General features: G+C 44.0%; 1 protein-coding gene across 4 annotated transcripts in view; it reads right to left on the reverse strand.

Annotated features, from left to right (window-relative positions):
• Positions 1-5,457: 5,457 nt before the first annotated feature.
• runx2b (RUNX family transcription factor 2b) overlaps positions 5,458-22,502 on the reverse strand; it is a 39,269-nt gene continuing 22,224 nt past the window's right edge. For 2 of the 4 annotated variants that reach the window (XM_005724897.1, XM_005724898.1), the window contains 4 exons: positions 22,321-22,425; positions 11,630-11,797; positions 9,917-10,078; positions 5,458-7,346 (listed from right to left, as the gene is read on the reverse strand). In XM_005724897.1, coding sequence (XP_005724954.1) covers positions 6,868-7,346; positions 9,917-10,078; positions 11,630-11,797; positions 22,321-22,425 — 914 coding nt within the window. In that variant the 3' untranslated portion in view covers positions 5,458-6,867. The remainder of the gene's footprint in view (positions 7,347-9,916; positions 10,079-11,629; positions 11,798-22,320; positions 22,426-22,502) is intronic. The other 2 variants (XM_005724899.1, XM_005724900.1) reach the window with 1 other exon arrangement.

The raw sequence follows: 22,502 nt of genomic DNA on the forward strand, positions 1-22,502 counted from the left end.
TATATATATATATATATACATATATATATTATATGAACTATTTTAAACCTGAACCCTTGACTTGTGGTTGTGCCTTCAGACCAGAGTAGTGGTAAGTTTTGTTAAATGACTTTCGGATATTTATTTTTGAGGGATACAGATGCTGAGCTCTGTGATTGGAGTGATGACACAGAAAGGCATGAATTAGACAGTCTGTTTTTTCATAGCTAATTTTGCGAGGAGCAGAATCAATGTTTTTTTGTTCGTTTTTTCCACCTTTGTTTTCTTACATTAAGTCGAATCATAAAGGTCTGAAGTATGACGTCTGCATCAGCCCATTTAGAAGGTGAGGGCTGAGAAGGAAGTTTCTAATCAGAGCGCAGGAACAAGTCATAACAGGAGATCCTGTTTTAAAAAAGAAAGAAAAAAAAAAAGAGCAACATGGCTGCTGAAAACGACTCATCTCTTCCATCCACTCTGAGACAGGGAGCATCTTAGAGAGTATCAAATTCTCAGCAGGTCCCCCAAACCTCCTCTCCTGGCCTGCCCTCAGAGCTTTGACTGACTTGTGGTGAAGGTTGATGGGGATTATTGATCTGCCTGGCGCGCGCCTGTGGTTACGGCACAAGACTGACGACCTCACCAGAGGGATTTTTTGGCGTTCACGGGCCCCTGTCTTACATCAGTTGCTGGGACAAGGCTGCCATGGCTTCCACTGTGGACTGTTTGAGCTTGGAGCCAGGTGATCAAGACATTTTTCTATGTATTTAAATAATCAGACCCAAATTTAGGCAGAAGATAACAATAAACATATCTGATTGGCTTTTTGGAGAGGAGCCGTCGAAGTGAGTAACCATGTCTGCAGACAGCAGAGCCTGGGGGTATTTATGATCTTGGTTAAATTCTCTGGTTAGGGTTTCTGTTCCAGTCGCGAACCACATGAAATAATCCTTGGTCACTGGAGAAGGATGTGGACACTGTGCTAATTATGTGAGATGATGATGTCAGGTAGTGATACCTACTACTGAGACACAACTTTTCCCTCTGCGCTGTGTTCCAACGTATATAACCACACTGCGGTGACCACACTCGCTATACGACCACACTCGCATCCACATGTCGGACATGTCTGGATCCTCAGCAGCCCTCACACATCCACACACTGTCAGACGGGCGCTCACTTTATCATTCATACTTATAAATCATCACTTCGCCTGCAGGAAGCGCGGGGCATTTTATTTTCCAGTCATAAACCATAAAACCCGCCTCTAACACGAGTTATGATCCTTGGAGACAGAGAGGATGAATGTCTAAAGCAGAACCAGACACGATGGCGGGCATCCTTCGTCCCCCACTTTTCCCCTGGCAGGCCTCACGCGGCCATGGTCGTACGGAAGATTTTCCTTTAAAAAAAAAAAGAAAAAAAAAAAGGCCTCCGCATGATCTAAATGTCACCAGGGCTGTATGTCATTCAGCAGCGAGCTGGATTACCGTGACTGCTCCGAATTACCAGTCCATTAGCTCTCAATTAACACTTGCCTGATAAAGTTTTAACAACCCTTCATCTGACACGAAGAACGCACAGGGCTCCTTCATGCTTGGTTTCAGGCAATAGATGGGGCCCGGGCCCAAATTTTTAAAATTTTATTGCCTGGCTGAAACCTATGGAAAAACGCCTGTTTTACATGAATATTTGGCACAGAGTTTATCCTGTCTTATGTTCTGTGCATTCGGTTGTGCTGCACCAGTTTGCCATTTTTCTGACAGTCGAGATGGTGTATAATTTGAAACACTGACATGAAGCAAAGGCATGGGACAAAGAGGGCTTTTGTTTGCATGTTTGGTCGCTCTCCATGGTACTGACACTCACATTTTCACAGTAATTCCTGCTTCTTCTTCTTTCTTTTTTTTCAGGCAGTGTGGCCAGTATCAAATTGCATAATCTGAACTAGCAGTGCTCATTAAATGTAGGCATTTTAGGTTTCATAAGTGCACTCTCTTTGAGCTTCACTTAGCAGCAAATGGTTTCATGGAATCAAATGTTTCCAAAGCAAGCTAAAGACACGGGCATGCTTTAATCTAGTGATGAATGGATTCTGGTGCAGGATGTCAAGGCTGCCTTACAACCCTACCATGTCTGTGAGGTTCTGGGCTGCTGCCTGGATGCGGCTCGCCTGCCAGCTGATCATTTCTTTTATTACAGGTCAGAAGACAAGTTGTCTTTTACGGTCCCCTCTCTGTGAGGGTGAACAGCTTTTCAGATCTGGCATTCATTTATGGAGGAAAAGCTCTTGTGCAGGCTCGACTCCACAGAGGCAAGATGTGGGGTGTTTGGAGGCTGTGCAATAGTTCCACTAACATAATAAGTGCTAGTTTGGCTATATGGAACGCCGTATAGGTGGGCCCCCTCCCCGCGGTCCCCATGGTTAAATTAAGGAGCCACTAGAGTGCGCCAAAGTACACAGTTATGGTTGTCACAGTTTGAAAATCTCAAGGATCAAGCAGTGGGTGGGTGTCGGTGGAGAGGTGTCAGTTACCATCACACCAAATTACTGACAGTTTTTATATATTTTATGGTGGGAGTGGGCTGAAGTCGGAGAAGATGGTCATCCTCTGAGACGTGACGGTGGTCGCTCCAAAACACTGAAGCCCAGATGACATCAGGTAACAGCGGTTCAGGGAGGTCAAAGGCTTCACGCTGGTTCTACAGCCCACACCGGAGAGCCCGTCAGCCTCAGTTTATCTTGGGACTAAATGAGAAATCAAGATGCACGCACACACACACACACACGCACACACATACAAACACACTCAACCCACAGCTCTGTTAGTGGAGACGGAAACATAGGAAGATATATACAGCTCTGTGAGTGGTATGAGGCCCTTGAGGATCACTTCCCGCCTGAGCTGCTCCTCTGAAACGTTTGTAGAGGTCACGTAAACAGTTTGTATTGGGCTGTCAGTTGTGTGTGTGTGTGTATATCTGTGTGTGCACAGTCCTTTGAGTGGAGTGGTTTTGTCTCCTCATAAACTCTTGTTTGTATTCCTGTCAGTTGATTGCATAATATAAGGAAGAAAATACAGTCTGAGCTGTGCTGCTGCAAAACTACTTACAACCTGGTATAAAAATCAAGCGCACATCATCGCTGGCATCATGTTCAACCGCCAAAATTTAACAGGGACAAAAAGCTCTATTCCAACCCCTCTTTAAACGAGTCTGCCTCGGCGCTGCTGTCTCTCCCGTGCATGGAGGACATTATGCTAATTTCCCTGGGTGTCTGGGTCCCGCTGCTCCTCCAGAGTTCATTATGATAATTGCTAGACATGGCTGAGAACGCTGAGAATGTGAACCTGAAACCAGCAGGAGCTTTTTCCACGCAATCTATATTCAGGGAAATCCCGAGAATGTTCCCCAATCTGGACCATAAAAAAAACACATGGGGATGCTGTAGATCTCCGTCTCTGTTTCTTGTGTACGTGCACGCTTGGATTGGCTCTATTATGTCTTGGAATAATATAAAACAGCTTCCCCTGGTTCTCCCTGTCTCCATCTCTTGGGGTTTTCGCTTCACCTTTGAAATGCAGCCATGTCAGTTGCAGTAGTGCGCCGGCTGAGCGTGCAGTTAGGGACGGAGGTTCGACACCGCCTCAGGCCCGCGTCCAAAGACAATGTTGGTGCAGACGGAGCGGCAGACAAGAGATGACACGACCAACACGCTGCAGAGATCAGCGTGTTTCAGGGAGAGATCGAACCAGCAATGACTGCTAAGTGTGCACAGGCGATTAAGAGTAGACCGAGTGATGGCTTTTATTTTGAAATAGGTAGAGGAAACTGAATCTTAAATTAAAGATCCTGTATAAGGAAATGCAATTACCTGGCTATGTTTTCCCACTCCAAGTTTCCTCATCACACGGCTGTAATTTTGTAACAGCAGTGGTTTCTGTAGATGTGTGTATCTCAGAGTCAGATAAGCACAGGGAAGTCTTCTGGGGTCCCCATTGCACATAAACTGCATTATTATTATTACTATTAAGGTGAAAGAAAAACTGATTTTGGTGGAGAAACAAGATTCTGATGGGTGGGGGTGGGGGGGGGAAGTAAGTTACAAAATTCCTATTTTATTCTTAAAATAAACAAAAATGTACAATCACAATGCCAATTTCACTCACTGTTGTCAGGTCTGTGTTTCCCTTAAAAAACAAAACAAAACAAACAATCGAAAAACAAATTATGATCTTTATGAAACGTACCAGCAAAGTCTAACAGTCTCCATTAGATTGAGTTTCCTGACAAGTGTTCATGAGAAGGAGCATAACAATAGAAATAACGAGTAAACTTTACATAAGAGCAGGTACAATTCCTGGATATCATACATGTTGATCAATGAATAATACAAGTTTTTTTTAATGACAGTTTGTACGCAACATTAAAAAAAATTTTTTAAAAAAAATGAACCTTTGTATTTTGAGGAACAGCAAAAAAACCCAAACAGAAGCAGATGAGGACAGGTTAGGGTGTCAGTGCTGCGTTTAGGTGTAAACAGTTTTTAAAAGATTTGTGAAGCAGATTAAATAAATTCCAACAGATGTGCATAGTATTTGGGAAAATGCTATAAAATCACAGCAATCTAAAAGGTTTTTGAATTTGTTTATTTATGTTACGCTCTAACAGCAAAAGTACTTTTCGTGCTGGGCTGAAGCTGCTGGAGAAATGTGTGTGTGTGTGTGTGTGTGAGTTGAGAAGATCCTCTGCAGAGTGTGCGTGCAAATCTTAAATGAAAAGCTTGAAGTCTGATCCTTGGACAGGGCCATGTTTTTCTCAGCTTTTAAAAATTGGGTTATTATATTACCTTCATGCACTCAGTATCATACTGTATGAAAGCAAGAAAAGAAATGCTTTTTTTTTTTTTTTAAACAAATGCCAACTGCCTTGTGAAATCAGATTAAACTCCAATATAAATGGCTTGTTTGGCCAAGTGTTATCCATTCTGTGTGTGTGTGTGAGACTCCAGTGGCGTTACATCTCCACTGAGGACCAAAACCACGAGCCCTGCTGGCAGCCCGCCGCAAGTGCTGCTAGAAATAAAACAAGAAATAAGTGCTTTATGAAACAAACATACACAAGTCTCCCATATTTTTTGGTTACCAGTTTGCTGCCAGCAGCTGAATCCAATCACCACTTTGTTGTTTTGTGTTTTTTGGTTGTTGGTTTGCACTTTTTCCCCTTAAACTTTAACACATTTTAAAATCTCGCACGGTAATTTTTAAACCCAGACCTCCCCTCATATCGAGCCCACAGAGAGATTTTAGATTTAGACCCTTATTGTTGACATTAGCCAATAAAGAGGGTAAAAATCAATTCGGTAAACCCAGAGTAAAAATTGGAAAATAAATAAAAGCCGAAAGGATCACCAGAGTCTCTTTTGTTTCTCTGCGATTTTCTTTTTAACCCAAAAGACAGAAAGCAAGAAAAAAAAAATACAAACCCATGTGTGTGTGTGTGTCACACACTAAGACTTTTTCAAAGCTATCTTTTACATAGGATATGAAAGCTATAATAGACTTGGCATGTCAGAGCTATAATCTTGACCGTGCTTTCAGCCAGGCTGGGTATGAAAAAAAAGAAATGCAGATATAGCAAATCTGTGGGATCAACCAAGGATTCTTCCAGTCCTGAGGAGTTCATGTATCACAAAATAAGTGATCCTTAAAGTCTGACCTGCCTCTTTTAAAGTGGGCCATTAGGCACAGTACCCACTGCAATCATCTTTGGGCTGGACGTCAATTCGTGTCTAAATGCACCATTTCTTATTTGGAAGAGAAAATGCATAAGTATCTGTGTGCATGTCAGACTAGACAGAGCAAAGAAATCAAGCAGAATTTCCCCAAACGGATAATTATTTTCCCCCATTGAAACTCTCTTTAATGGTATGTTGCCAAGAGGCACAATACGAGTTATTGCTCAATAAATACCAAAGGTTTAATTCCGAGCCAAATGTGTGTCAACGCCTCGCGAGGATGTGGGGCTCTGGATGTGTAGAGCAGTTAAACTGAAAGTTACACCAGAAAAAAAAAAATGTTGCAATACTCTTTGGAAATTACATTTCATATTCAACACGATTTTAAATCTTTGGGTGCTACCAGAAAAACAAAAACAAAACGTACTTTCTTAAATTACCTATCAAAAAAAAAAAAAATCATTTTAACTTAGTCATATAGATGCATCAAAAATATTCAGATTACCTTTCTTTGACTCAAGTTTCAAATACAATACATAATTTATGGCTTTATAAGTTAAAACGAAGAAAACGCCTCAATCTACATCGTTTCACCCACAATATACAAGTTAAATTAATCGGTTTAAAGCAAAATTTACTGTCCACACCACTTAAAGTAACATATGCGTTACTCTTATTACTTGCTACTCAGTGCTTAACTTGCATCTTGATATTGTCGTAGTACAAAAAAAAACAACACAAAAAAACATGCTCTGCAAAAAAAGCCTTAAAGAAATACAAACACTGTACAAAAGAGGCAGTCTTTAACAAATATCGTCGAAGCATCCCTTTAGCTTTGTGGAATAGAATAAAACTGAAATAATGTCTCATCCACTTGGGCCTAGTAAACCAAAACTGTCTTTTTCATTATTGCTTTGAAACTGACTCCCTTTGTAGCGCCACGGTCTAAACACATTCCAGGAGGACAAGTCCACACACGTTTGGTCTCTCTTGCTCTCTCCCTCTTTTTTTAATCTCAACCTTAATTTCCAAAGGTAGAGACAGCTGATGTAAGCTCAAAAATCCCCTTTTTATTTAAAAAAAGAAAGAAAGAAAAGGTTTTGTGCTTTCAAACCATGACATCAGTTGACTTCTTATCTCTCTGCCTTCTTCAATATGGCCTCCAGACTGCTTCATCCATGCGGCCTCCGGGGTTGAGTACAGTTGGGGAGTTACTGTGGCTTCCGTCGCCGTCCACCCCTCCCTCTGTCTGGCTGGGCAGGTTAGGGTTCACCAGGGATGTGCCCGTGGAGGCGCTAGTGCAAGGCGGGATCATCCGGGACGGCGAGCGGTCCCCGCCGGGAACCATGGAGAACTGGTACGTGTTGGAGGACGTCCCGTAGTACAGATAGGGCGTGCTGCTGGTCTGGAAGGGTCCGCTCTGACTCTGGGTGGAGCCCGGGTACGGAGGGGGAAGGTAGGTGTGGTAGTGGGCGCTGCCCAGCGACATGGCTGAGGTGACGGGCGGGGTGTAGGTGAAGGTTGCCGGGTAGTGCATCCGAGGGCTGGAGAAACGGCTCTCTGTGAGGGAGGAGAGGCTCGGGAACTGGCGCTCGAACTGACCGGGGAATGGGCTCAGGTCAGAGGAACCTGAAAGGTGAAAACACAAAACGCACAAACACGTGAATTTCGTCGGTGTTTTATGACGTCGACAGGAAGGATTTATTACGGAACCTAAATAATCACACATCAGCTTGTCAGTTGTGATTGCGCTGAATGTGGTTTGGACTATTAAACCATTTAGCACTTTGTCTTGTAGAGTAATTGAATTTAACAAATACGTCTCTTGAGAAATTAAACAGCAGTAAACTGAATTGTCTATGAACCAATCTGAAGAAGCTAATAGATTTTGCGGGCACGGCTGCGGAGCAGCCTTCATCTATCAATATTAATAATGATATATCGATGAACTTCAGTCAGCTTTTTTTCCAGCTGCTGCTATTCGGTTTCCATGAAGTTACCAAACGCACATCAGCAAAGTCGCGTGCAAGCATGTTTACACCTTTGCATATTTATGTTCCTGTGAGTGTGTTGGTGCATGTTTATGTGCATCTGTGCAACTGTTTATGCATGCAAATATATCTGTGCGTGCGTGTGGGGGTGGTGGGGGGAGCTGTATGTGTGTGAATACTGTATGCACATAAAAAAAAGAAGCAGTTGGGATGAATCAGGAGCTGCACATGTGGAAACACTTTGAGCAGAAACAGTTTCCATGAGATCCATAATGAGGCAGGGCTGAGCTCTGATGTGGCTCCTCTCCTCGCCTCCCATCGGCTCCAGCCTGTGTGTGTATGTATCCGTGTGAGTGTGCGTCCGTGCAAGCGCGCGCAGGAGGAGTGTGTGTGTGTGTGGGGAGGGGGGGATGAGAAGGAGCTGCTCCATCTCACCCTTCGTTCCTCTTTTCGCTTCATCCCTTTAAAAAATACCCAAAAAACCACTAACTGGCTGCGGCGAGCTTCGCGCTGGGCGAAGAGTTTAAGGAGAATAGGAGGTCCTCCCCTCCCCTCTCTCCCCGTCTCCCTCTCAGCGGTTTAGTCCAGCCATGGCGCTCTTATCATAAATCACCAGGCGTCTTCTGTGTCACCATGTCTGCTGCGAGAGGACAGGGGGTGGTGGGGAAGAGGAGGGGAGGTGGGCGCAGTGTTTATGTGCAGGGAGGGATTGCGAAGCCGGGTTTGTCGCTGCAGCGTCAGATAGCATATGCTGCTAATTAAGGCCTTTAAACTTCCTCTTTCCCCCCCGAGATCCGTTTGATTCTAATAGAAATAGTAGGCGATTGTCTCTCTGTTGCAGAGGGGCAGTGTGATCTCAGACGTGACCGGCGCTGTTCAATAAACCCCCTGCTTTTAACTTCAGGACCTATTTTTGTGCTCAAAGAGGCCCTGTGATGATGGGCCAGATCGAACTTTATCAGCCTAAATAAAACCAGAGTGTAAACGTCTGAATGTTTGGAAGGATGTTACAAAACTCGGGGGCGTTGCTTCCGAATGAGGTGTTTGACTTGACTGATGAACTTTTTTTGCGATCGCTTCTGAGCAAATGTAACATTTTGACACACGAGCCGGACCGCTTAAGGGAGGGCGGAACCCCGATACAGCATCCATATCAGCTTCTGCTCGTGCTCGTCGGTATGTTCTGCGGCTGGATACGGTTACACAGCCGCCTGGCGAGGTGTCAACATGATCTCTGGAGATCTGAGAGCCTTAGTCACATCGCTTAGGAGGCATTAAGCGCTTGAGGTGTGCGACTGGGTAAAAGTGGGGAGGCGAGTTTTTGCCCCCGTGTTGGTGCTCGCGCTTTGAGAACAAAGACCAACGCTCGCTAGATGAAAGCTGAAGTGAGCGACCAAACTAATCAAAGTTGACAAGGCAGCTGGCGGGATTTTAAACCCTTTCTAATGCAGAGTCACATGGCTGCATCGCTTAATCACTCACCCTCGCTCGGGGCACACACACACACACACACATGCACACAGAGGAGGGTGTAGTATGTTAGCACAAGGAAACAGAAACAAAAAGTAGTGTAGAAAAAAACTGGTGGCAGTGAGTCAAACAGGTGTACAGGGCAGAAACTCGTCTGGCGGCGTGCAGGGATTTTAAAGGAGCTCTTACATTGGGGGAAAAACAGGGACAAATTGGAACACAGATGCTGCCGTTACTGCAAACAGACTGGCTAACGCAATTACCCAGAATGCCTTGAGAGAGTGGCACATCGCTGTAAAGACACTTTATTTGTCAGTCACGAGCCTGTTATTATCCCTGGGCCTGTTATTACCCATGCTCCTCTGGGATCAAAGGCTCTGAGCTTGGAAAAAAAAAAGAAAAAAAGAAAAAGGAAACAATAGTTGTTTTTTTCCCCTCGACTGTTTGAAAAACATCAAGCAAAGCGTTCTCTGGAGAGATGGTTGGACAATATGGCCTCATTCCTCACGTTCGCCTGAGAATGAGCTTGCTTTGCTGAATTATTCTCTCTTAAATAGTAGCTCATAGTTTTTTCTCCCCTCTTTGTATACGTTTCTGCTTTTCACAGTGTGAAAGTGCGTGTGTGCCTCTCTCTCCACCCCTACCCCCCCTTTCTCGCAGTAAGAAAAATGCTGCAAACTTGTTGTAAAATGTTGTAAACTAAATTACTTGTAGCAGATTAAATGACCCTGACAGTACCTGGCAATCGTCTAGGCACGTCACTGATGGCAGGCAGACCTGTGGCTCGGCTGGAGGAGAGGGGGGTGGTGGAGTGGACCGAGGGGGACGCCATGGGACTCAGGTAGGACGGATACGTCTGTTCGTACGACCAGGGAGGAGAGGACTGGGACTGACGAGGGTCTGAAGGGGAGAAACGGAGGGAGAGAGGACAGAAATGGAAGTGGGAAAGAGGGGGGAAGATTACAGAAAGACGTATAAAGAAAACACAAGACAGGAAAAGAAAGGAAGAACGAAAGAATTACCACTGGCCCACAAGCTTGTTCAAATATTCAGATTTTTTTTGGGAGGGGGGGGCGGGAAGGTTGGCAACAATAACACAACGAGCTGCGGACTTGATCCGTCGCTATGCTTCTCCGCGCCTGTGTTTAGGGTTAAATATCACTCGGGCATGTTATGCAACATTTTTTAATAATAAGACTTCTAATGTTTACCTTTTAGAGAGAAGATCTTCCTGTTTGCCTTGTAAAACTGTGTGCTCGCAGCTGAGGCACAGAGAGCCTCGCTGGCACTCAGCCACGGTGTAAACACACCGGCAGACAACCACAACACTTTATCATTGTGTCTGTGCGGCAACAAGGACTCAGAATGGAAGCTGATTGAGACAGAAAGTATATGTGTGCGCGTGTTTATGTGTGCATGACAAAACTAAACTATTTGATTGTTCACTTTCAAGTGATTTCTTTCACTGTTTTTGTCAGATCACAGAAGGTGAGGAGGCATGCCAAAAAACCCAAAGAAACCAAACAATCTTATCAATCAAGCAGCACCTGTTTGGCAGTTAGCTCGCGTGCTACTTTCAGTCCAGTGTACAATTGTCACCCCCGCACTGCTTTGCTGCGAAACCGTGCCCTCAACGATCCATCGAGTCGCAACACAAAACCGTGACAGAGATTAACTAAGAGCTAAATGACGACGTGTGACGTGCCTCCAGAGATTTGGGTGATCGGGTAGCAGCCATCCCAAACCGTGAGAGATTTTGTTACCTTCTAAGATTGATAGAGTGATGGAGCAGAGAAAGACAGATGATCTCAGAGGCACCGTGCTTGGTGTTTTGTGGCTCAGGATGTGTCTGAGGCTCCAATTGGGGTTTAATATTTCACCTTACATACAGTAAACGGTGCTCGGTTTGTGACTCAGCCCGCCTGTCCAGAAAAAGCATGGCACGTGTTGGACACGCGCCTATTCCATGCGTCAACTTGGTTATACTTTCTTGGAAGGGAAGCGATGTGAAAAACGTCAAATTTTAAAAATAAAAATGCCCGCTAACTCCTTTAAAACCTTCCTTTCCTTGTGTGCATCCACAGTTCAAAGCATGTGTGTCTGTGTGAGGATTTCTTCACACGTGAAAATAAGAAGACTCTTTTTTTAAAATACAATATAGAATTTTGGCAACTCAATTTTGCAGGATGACAGCAGAGTATGATCATATCATGTTCAGCACAAGGAGGCTTTTGGTATCCTAGATGACACATACACACACAAAGCTTGGCCAACAGCAAAATATTTGTATTTGAAACTTATAACAAGGAACTATAAAATCGCAGAGGTTTAAGATCAGATACGGAACAGCATGCTAAGAGATTCTGTGCATGCACACTTCCTGGACGCTTCCAGCACCTGGATTCTCCATCAACACCAGGAGGTTTGTATAAGCTGTCCTTGGCGGCTCACCTGTTATCTGCGTCTGTCCCTGTGGGTTGAAGGAGTTGGCCGCCGTGTTGAGAGCTGGCCGGGGAGCTTGTGTCGGAACTGCGACCCTCACCCTCATCCTCTCTAGCTCGCTGAGGCGGTCGGAGAACAGACCAGTTTTGGGAGGATCCTCGAGCTTCTGACGATGCCCTGCAGACACAGAAAAACAAAACAAAGCACTGTTATATTGACGGGACGCAGGCAGTAGCAAAACACCCATTTAAACACTGACTGTAAGTGCTCCGATGTTGCCAGCAAAGAATATTTTTATCACTGTGAAAGAAAAGTTCTGGGCAACGTTCAACTCTTAGGTTGTTTGCTGCTCCTGAACCTTAGAGGCTCACTTCCCGATAAACACAGTTTGTACCCCAAACGAGGAGGAGGTGCAGGCGCATCTGGGAATGGTGTCCCAGACCCTGATAAGTAACAAAGTCATAGGCAAATTCCTTGGATCTTTTTCCATGGGAATAAAAAGAGATGTTCTGATGTATGTTAATTTTTAACCTGAGGCTTCTTCCACTAGTAAACACAAGCTCTCACGCCATTGCCCCATTATCCCCACAGGAGTCATAACCTATGCCAAATATATTATGCATTTTCTCTTCCTGCATTCCTTTACCAATAATTTTACACCCTTTATATCCCCGATTCTATTCCACTCTCTCAGCCTGGTAACTCTACACTCCTCCAACATACAAACACATATGCACGCTGCTAACACATACAATTTAGGTTGTACACAAATGCAAGATGATGTCTGAGCCTGTCTTAGCAGTCCGTTTGGCCTTGTAGTGGGAACCAGTGCAAAACCTGCCCAGGGCCCACAGGTGTAGATTATAGTTTAGTAAAGGTGGGGTAGAAAGAGAGGCCTGGACGCACACACGCACACACACACACACACACACACACACACACACACACACACACACACACACACACACAGAGTTCTCTTTAACACCGACACAGTCCTGTGTCAGTGTGTCTGTCTGGTCTTGCACTAGTTCTCCTGTAAAGGCGGTAAAGTAAATATCAAACAGAGTAGAAACTCCTGCTGTGCTTGGCAGGGCCCCAGCTGGCTCAGGCAGAAACAGCGCGCTACTTCAGAATCCTGCCTAACCTGACTGCTGCCTGAGCTGGGAACAAAGGCCTGCCAATACTCTTATAACACCGGGTGGGTGCACAGGAGAGGGCGAACAAAAAAGAGCTTTAAAAAGAATCATCACTAAGGCATCATTAGAGAGATCAAAGAAAAATAAGAGCTGCCCCGCAGCCTAACTATGTGTACCGATGACATCCCAGCTGAGGGGCTCCGCTGCATGTCGTATCCATCTTTCCTGTTTGTGCTGATTATCTAAGTTTGTCGTTTTCTATTTATTCAACTAAGACAGAAATTCTTTTAGAAACCGCCCATAACAGTCGAACATTTTTCCACTACTGCAACAAAGCATTATTTCAGCCTCAGTTATGCTGCTACAAACCATGTGACTCTCTCACAACAAATTAATTTACTCTGGAACAACTGCTTGGAACTTTAATACCAAACAGTGGTGCAATGAAATTGAGACTCGAGAATGGCGGCAGAGAAAAAAAAAAGAAGGCAGCCAGTGACAGTCAGACAGACCATGATTTTTATTACAATGACGTTACCGGACTGGCATCATCCAGCTCAAAATAAATAGACAATCTCATCATCGGTCTCCTCTAGCTGCTCTGGAAAGGAGAATAATAGCGGCTACTAAAAGACCTCAGCTTATTGAAGACTTTATAATATAATTCAAGCCCATATTTCATTAATAATATTTCCCCATCGTTCCTGCAGATAATTTGTGCCTCTCGCTGGCATTCCTCGTCTCTCTGTGCAAGCTGCGCCCAGTCAATCATAGCGTTTCCATTTTCAACAGACCCAGTTTCTATTCTAAAAAAGCCTCGGGACACAGAGCAGGCTTTGTGCACAGCCTGTTTCCTAGTGATGGGAATAAATAGCAATGGGAGACCATAGGGGGATGATGGGAGACAGAGGGGGACAGGCGCGAGCAGGGAGGCAACGCCGGCGAGGGAGAGACCCTGATGACCAGTAAATTAAGAGCTCTCGGCTGGTTAGGCGACGCAGGTTCTGTGAGGAGTGCTGAATGGTGAAACAGTTAGGGAGACTTTAGGATTTCAACATATTTGTTGACGATCCTAAAATATAGACAGATGTTTAAGAAGATAAAAATTATACTGACACGACATACAACAAGCTAACTTCACTTCTGTTTCAGTTTCATTCAGCTTCCATCCTCAGCCACCGTAAATGTCAACAAATCTATGGATGACACTCCGTTTTAAAGGAAGCCTTTGTATTTTTTCCTCCTATAGGAATGCTGCATGTCAACCACCACATTAAGGTCCAATTTACACTCCAACCAGCCAGACCTCAAGTCCATTAGTTTAGCAGGCCTTGACAGTAAATACAGTTTTTCATGAGTTAATTACACCTTTTAGAGGACAACTGTTGCCAAACACAAGATGTCTCAGCTGTTTTATCGGAACCCTAGCAGGGCGGAGGAATGAGCCGGGGGTATTTAAAGGAGCGGGAAAGGCGGATGATTTCACTGCCGTAGGGAAAGTCCCTGAGATTCCCATCATCCCTGTGAAAACAGCGGAGATTTTCGATAGCGCCTGCCACTTCCCTGCCCAGCCAGCGCCCGGAAACATGGACAGATTCAGACCAGATGTGAACAACTCGCACACACACGGAAACACCAGAAACGCAGAAAAAACAAAAGGATGTATGGATACACACTCCTACTGCATGCGCAATCATGTGTGTTTGCACTCAGCCACTACACACTTAGTCACACACACAAACTAAGATTTAGAATGATTAGATAACACCTCTATAGATAGTATCTCAACTCGCACGGTTGCACACTGATCCTAGGATAGTATTATTTCAGCCGTTCCAGAGAAATAAGTCTGGATCCAGCTCACCCCTGCTGATCTGATAACAGTTAGTAAGAGCAAGTAGGCAAACACAATATAAGTCTTCCATAATTAATGGCAGCATTAGATTGAATCTGAGCCTGAGCACAGAGATCTTTGACTAATGGTTGGCTGTTATTTCCTGGCTGGGAATATCCCTCAAATACCGTATACATTTCTTTTAGCCGGATAGTGGTTTGTGTAGGGATTTTGCATCGTGTGGTGTATCAATGTCCTTTTAAAAAAGCTTCAGGAGCTTCAATAGTTAAAATATTAGAAATGTTTGAAGAATTTTGTGCCTTTTTTATGAATTTTTATAGCAAATGTATGTACACATGAAATTACAGGCAGACAGCAAAGCTTATCAAACACAGGACACTGGTGAAACAGCTATGCTAGGCTAAGCTAAGCTAAGCTAGGCTGCGTGCAGTGTTAACGAATTTTGTACAGATTAAAAAACAAGATATAATATAATAATTAGTGCATGCAGGAGGTGGTGACAGTCACAGGTCTTTATGCTTATCTTAGATAATGTCTCCAAGCTAGAGACAGATTTTATGGATGTGCCAGTTCAGTCTCTGCTAATTAGCGCACCCCAGCTCTTCTCATATCTGGCTGGCGTTATGGCCGGGTTGCTATTATAACAGCCCTCGATATGATTCAGCTACTCTTCATCGCATCCTCAGATGTGGGTGGCTCCGTCTGACAGGATGACAGGAGGCCCAATCTAAACAGAACCAGCAGATCTGCTCTGCTGCAATGGTAAACTCACCGACGCAGCAAAGCAGAACAAACACTACCTACAGTAGCTGCAGTCTAAACAGGGGACCTGGTGTTTCCCCCCCCATAAATTAAAACATTTTACAGCAAAGAATCTTAACTAAATCTAATTCCATGGTGTAATCTGTAAAAAAAATAAGTGTGGGAGATGTTATTGTTTTCCCCCCATAAAAACAATCCAGTAACCATTGTGGTCCTATATACTTTAAAGCCTGTTAGAGCAGGCTGGTTATTGAGTTATTGCTTTCACTGTAATGTTTGCAGAATAATTATAAACCTTAGCCAAACAAGTTCAGAGCTTAGACATATTACCACAGCATTAACAAGAATACTGTAACAGATTACTGTTATGAACTTTTGGATTTGAGAGTTAATAAAAATGTGAAAATGACTTGACTAGAGCTTCAGGTTCTAACCTGTGAATGATGCAATGAATGACGGCCAGGTTAGGACCCCTGCTGAATAGTTAGTAGGCCACAACCGCTACACCAAAGCCATCAAATTGTGCGCTTAACATAACTGTCGCAGACAGCAGCTCCAGTACAATTCAACAAGTCAAAAGAAGAAGCTGCAGGACACACCTTTGTAGGGAATTCAGATGTCAGCAATCAGGCAAATATTTGACACGCAGTAGGAGTATTTCAAGGATGTTTCTGCGAGTCACCGGACTCTCTGAATCAAGTTCACTTCTCTTTTATTTAGATAATTGTAGTTTTCACTCTGAAACAGTGGTGGTTTCTGGCTTTATGAAAAGTAGAAACTGAACTGACCTGGGTCATCCTTCAACAATCATATCTGGATAAAATTATTTCCCTAGCAGCGGCAGGGTCATAGAGACCAGAGGGGGGAGGATCCTCCCATCCTCCCAGCTTAAATCTGTTGGAAACACTGAGAAGAGTTGGAAAATAAGAGTCTACAAGTGAGTCAGGTGTGAGTCTGCAATGAGCTGATATTATTGCGTAATGCACAGCTGTCTGAAAAACTTGCTAGCACCGTTTGAAGTAATTGATAAGCAAAGAGGCATGCAATTTCAATGGACTGGACATTTTGAACTGATCCCAGATTACCATCATTACTCCTGGCTTTAGCCTACGCCCGAGGCTGGAATCGACTGTCATTGCCTATCAAGAAGTGTATTTTTAGAACGCTGATCTGTTCATTTAAAGCTCCTCCTCCTCCTCAAACTTCTCAAGTTTCAAGTGTCACCACAGAAACATCAGTGGGAAATTCTCCTACCTCAAACCTGACTAAGTAAAATCTGAGGAAAATGCAGAGCAACAGAAAATCCTGAATAAATGGAATAATTTATATATTTGGTGTCACATCGTGCCCTCTAAGCCCTTCAGTCTGGTTTATGATCACCAGGAGAGCCTGGATGAATGTATCACTGGGGCTGATTCAGACCCCCCACCTCTCCCCCAATACTCATGGAGCCTGGGTTGAATCAGCCCGTCTGTGTTTGTGTGTGTCAGTCATCTCACGGTGGAACAGTAAACTGGATGAATGAATACGCTGGTTCCATATTTCACTTTTTTATTTGGAGCTTTCACAGTGGCCATGTTGTTTTTGTGAGTGGTCAGAAACAATGAATTATTTCACGTTGCAATCTGAAGCTGGCAAAGCGTGGCTTAGTGGGTGACAGCCAAATGCACGTCTACCATGGGGGTCTGGTATAAAGGGAGACGAGGTGGGGAGAAGAGAAAAAGAAGAGAGCAGAGAATAAAAACAGAACTGAAGGGGGGAAAAGAGGGAAACGATGATGAGGTGAAAAAAGAGAGGAGAGAGGAGGTGTAGGAGACGAGGCAGCGAGCAAAGGAGTGAAGGAGAAAGAGGGAAAGGGGGAGCCAGGCTGTCGTGGAGCGCTGCCAGCCGTCTGTGTGGTCCATGCGTTCCAGCCCGGAGGAAGCTAGCCAGGCAAGGGAAGGGCACACACACACACGCGCACACACAAAATTCCCAAAGGCGATACATTTATTGAATGCAAACACACTTTATACACATTTGTACAATACTGTACAAAGTTTAAAGAGCACCAGCGCGCACACACACGCCACCCACCAAACGCACACACACACAGAGTTTAGCTCATGTGTGGCTTTCAGACAGGCTCCTTCTGCACCTCTCTGCTCGCATTAACGTCTTTTGATTCAGAACAGGGGAGAACAAATCCATCTGAGATGTTTTTGTCGCATCTCGGGGCCAAACAAACCCAGACTCTGTCTCGTTATCTTTATATCTCCTTATGATTCACTTCTGCCTCCCTTTCTCGCTCTCCATTCTTCTGTTGTCTTCTTTGTCTCTCCCTCCCACTGGATTATTTTGTTCTTTAGACGCCTTGGCACGTCTTCAAGGGACTTCATAAGACATTCAAGTGACTGGCCGCCTCTAGAAAAGCCTGAAGTATTTCTTTTCTTTTTTCCCTCTGCCCTTTTCCCCACCTTCCTACTCTGTTCATCGTTCATTTCATTGCCTTTTCTTCCCTCCTGATGTTTGGATGACTTTTATTTGTTCAGCTACCATTGTAAAAGCTGTTTCAAGTGTGGCTGTAGCCGATAGGTGAATCTTCTGAAATCCTCTTTAATTACTTGGATGATGAACAAAAGAACACTGCTTCAGTTACTGCTTAAGGCAGTAACTGAAAGGGTACAATAATCCAGACACGTAGAGGGCTTCATTCCTGAACATAATTCAAGGATATTAAATGGTATCTGTCTGACATCATTTGAATTTAACGGTTTAATGCAAATGGCACTTTAGCACTTACTGTACAAGCCCCTGCAATGGCATTTGTAGGTGTGTAATATAAAAATGTTTGGAGGCATTTTTTTGTATCATTATATCCAACAGTAGGCACTACATTTTGCGTATTAACCCAGCTGAGAGTGTGCCAGACAAGAACCAATCACAGAGAAGCTCACAACACAGCAATATTGACACAAGCTGCCCACAGGAATCACAATAAGGTGATAAAGAAAAGAAACCACTAAAAATGAAAGAGCAGCAAATCTGTGTCAGAGTGTGTCTGCGATCGCTTTATTTTCAGTTTTAATAAAGTGTCAGTTCATTTTATTACAAAATAGCAACTCTTTTGTTGGCTGTTATTTTCTCCGTGTTCTTTACTGTAAATTAAGTATCACTCTTTTATAAATTAAGTATCACTCGAATGAGTGATACTCATTCGAGTGATACTCGAATGAGTATCATACTCAATTAACTATAATGAGAATAGTGGGTTTGGACAGAAAGGCTTGTATATTGCGTTAATACTCATTCAAACTGAACAGTTTAAACTCATTAATTTAATAAGCTCCACAACAAAAGCTCACCAAGTAGTAACACTGCTAATTAAGTAACATGTTTTTGTTTCCCTATCAATCATGCACCACTCCTAATGCCAAAGTCCTGAGTCATCTTTTTCCAGCTAAACTGAAACGTACGAGGTTTTAATGAAAATTATCTTGTCCAAGAGAAATAATCAAATGATATATGTTAGAGTAAGCAGCTTTTTATTCTGGATATTCCTAATCCAGATTTGTGAAAACAATGATGGAACTTTTGCCGTGAGGACTCCCCAGCTTTGGAATTCCTGGTTAGGAAAGCCAGCGTTGATTTTCCTGTTTTGGGGGTATATATATATATATTTGTAAAAATGTTTTTTAAAATCATTTATTTCATAATATTATTGAAAATATGCACACACTCTTGTCTTCAGTTTTACTCTGCAAAGCACCAAGTAGCTGCAAGTCAAGTTATTATCATCAAGTACATAGAGAAGCATAACTCCATATGGAAGTATTGTGCATCTAAGTGTGTGTGAGAGTGTGTGTGTGTTGCACGAGTTTGGCTTGGCAGACAGGTCTCCTGAACCACTAATATTGTCTGCAGGCTTGTAAGTACCATGGCTTCTTCACCAGACTTGTTAACACCCTGACCAAACCTGAACCAAAACACGACCCCGTCCCCATGCCCAGAACCCCCGAGACCATACGGCTTCAAACCCCATAGTGCAGAGACGGGCCTGACCGCTAACCTCCACTGCTGACACACAACATTCGCGCACACACGCGTCACACACACCAAGTTATGAGAAATAACCACCGTGTTACGCCACAGCAAGACACAGTATGTGTAATGCCACAATGGTTTTTGTCACCCTCTGTGCTTGTCTGTCATCAATTAACTATAATGAGAATAGTGGGTTTGGACAGAAAGGCTTGTATATTGCGTTAATACGGCTCGGCTATTATCACTCAGGAAGTTTGTCTCAGCTGGCCACAGCCACCGTCAGGAGCAGCTGAAAGGAGACAGAACCACCTATAAAAGCATATTGGTTTAAACAACCACTCCCTGTCTATTAGCTCAAAATGACATTTAATGAGACCTATTAGCTCTGCTCCAAATCAGCACTGTGGCTACACTAGACTAATGACACCAATAACACACATTCTGCAAACCATGTCATGTGGGGGCACACCAGCAGACACAGGCGCTGCGAGAAACGCACGTGAGCAAACGGATACGCACATCTGCATGTGAGAGCACACACGGGCGCATGTATACACACAGTCGATGAGTCGTCTGTGCGGTGGCAAACCACAGGTTAACCAAGAGCTGTCAAGCGATTAAGCACAATACGAGCCACAAAAACCAAGTTAGCCTCCCGCTAATGACACAGTGGCCAGAGGGACCTGACTAACCACTTACCATACACACACACACACACACACACACACACAGTAAACCTCTGAGGAAAATTATACCACAGATCTTTATACTTGGGCCTCGCTGATTTTCGTCACCGACCACGCAATTAATTAACTAAGGCTCGGGTCCACAGTTCAGAGATGTGTGCCTTACTGAGTCACAGGGGTGGTCCTACTGATATTAGACAAGGGAGCGCTGGGAAAATGACATCCCTCAGGAAGACTCATATGGCTACCATAAGGAGCATCAAACAAGTTAACACAAAATCTACTTCCTGAATGAGACACCCACAACCAGGCAAGCAATTATACGGTTAGAAAAAAAGTTAACAGAAGCATAAAGAATATTTGTACATTTGAACTTTTATGTCAGGAACCAGCTGAAATCTTCTGCTATTGTCAACTTATTTTCCAGGAGGAAAACAAACAAACAAAAAATGCCCACAGTGTTTTCAGAGAGGAGGGCCACAAAGGGCTAGTGTATGTCAACTTTAAGATAGCCTCCTGTTCCATCTCTGAGTGCAACCCTCCCTGGTGGGGCCTGGCTATACCACAGGCCTCCTAATTATCCACTCGTTTAACACAAAATAGAGCCGTAATGGCCAACAAAGCCCCCCCATACCCCCTCCCAGCGTCTCAATGAAGCGTTCACAGATAGAATCACAGTTTTGGAGACAGTCACTGCTCTCAGCTCAGAGTCTCTGTGCTGAAAACCTGGAGGAGGGGGAGGCTCTGTGGAGAGGGCACATGTGTGTTTTGCCACCCTCCGACCTCGACTTAATGACCCCTGAGAGGGAGACGTGTTCTGGCTGTAGTTTCTGGGTAAATTACACCACCACTGTAATTCTGACCACTTAGCAGCAAAGGAAAGAAGTTCAGGGGTTATGCATGATGACATAGTCTTTATTGCTTAAATTACTGTCCTGAGACTGAAGTTGGAACATGCAAACTCTAGCTTTATGTTTTTTTACTCAGGCTAAATAGAAGAAAAAACAGTGCCTGTGAGAGTGAAGTCTTGTGCCAGTGTACCCTCACCTGATCAGGTCTCTAGCTTAAAGACTCGCTTCTCGTGTGTTCAGGCTTCTGGACACAAATCTAAGACGGCAGCTCTGCTGAGGCCGCACCGAGCTTTTCTAAACAAATTCACTTCCGACTCCCATCTGCTCGCCACCAAATAACAGGACTTGTTTGAAAGTCATCTGGGGGGGTGGGACAGCAGATGCACAGGAAATGCTTTTGATCAAACAAGATGGCTCGAGAGCGAGAACGGATGGTGGGGAAAAGTGGGCGTGAGCGTGAGTACATGTGCGTTTGAGGACAAGCATATGCCTTTGTTTCAGGGCGCATGTTGATGAGCGCTGAATGTCGAGTGTGTGAGGCATTTTTTGGCACCACAGGCAGGTTTCCTACAACGAGAGACTGATGGTGGTACTAATCCTAGTGTCTCCTGGCTCCTCTGTGTCTCTGTGTGTCCTGGTGCCATATGTGACAGGACAGGCGGGGTGAGTTGTTTGCGATGTGATATTGTTCATTGAGACGCCATGAGATGAGAATATGCTTTTTTTTTTTATGAATAGGGAGGAGGGTTGTGGAAACAGCTGCATGCCAGACCAGTTGGCACTGTTGGCTATAGTAAAGTTTTTTTTTCCCTCCTCAGTTGTTTTTATATGGCCCATTAAAATGAGCTGATGCTAGCACTCTGCTACCCCGCGTACCCTCTGAGGAATACGTTGCCTCACACTTTATTTCTCTTCTGTCTCTCAAAGTGTCACATGGGAGGCTAGACTGCTTTGTGAGAAGTCTTTAAGTGATTGCTAATTAACACAATTTAGAACCTTTTCCTGTAAACCTTTTCTTTTTGGTTAATTTCCTCGTTTTATTAGTCTCATCATTTAAGCCGGACGTTCGACTCGGTTTGCTGGCTGGACACATAGCTCAGTTAAAGGGCACTCCACTGAGTTTGCATATCAAGAATAGGTGAAGAACTATGTAAAAGTTGAGAAGTATTTTCCACAGTTAGCTCCCTGATATTATCATCATCACATATATGAGCTAGAATCTGATCCCACATAACACAGTGGAGGTGCAGGATTTATTCTAATGAAAAAGTAGAATCCCATATTTGAAAGCTTGCAAATTGGCAAATTGAAAGAAGACTTAGGATGCTTCCTTGTGTGTGTGCACTTATTTTCATACTGTACTGCTTGTGCGTGCATTGGTACTCACTCCTGGGCTCACGAGGTCCGTCCACGGTGACCTTTATGGCTCGGTGGTAAGTGGCCACTTGTGGCGGGTTGGTGAATACTGTGATTGTCAGAGTGAAGCTCTTGCCTGTAGTGACATCAAGCAACATCAAATGACAATTGAGACAATGGCTAGTATTCATCTCTACAACATCCCCAAGTCAC

This window comes from Pundamilia nyererei, unplaced genomic scaffold, assembly GCF_000239375.1.
Source record: "Pundamilia nyererei isolate P.nyererei 1_Seehausen unplaced genomic scaffold, PunNye1.0 scaffold00013, whole genome shotgun sequence".
Lineage (NCBI taxonomy): Eukaryota > Metazoa > Chordata > Actinopteri > Cichliformes > Cichlidae > Pundamilia > Pundamilia nyererei.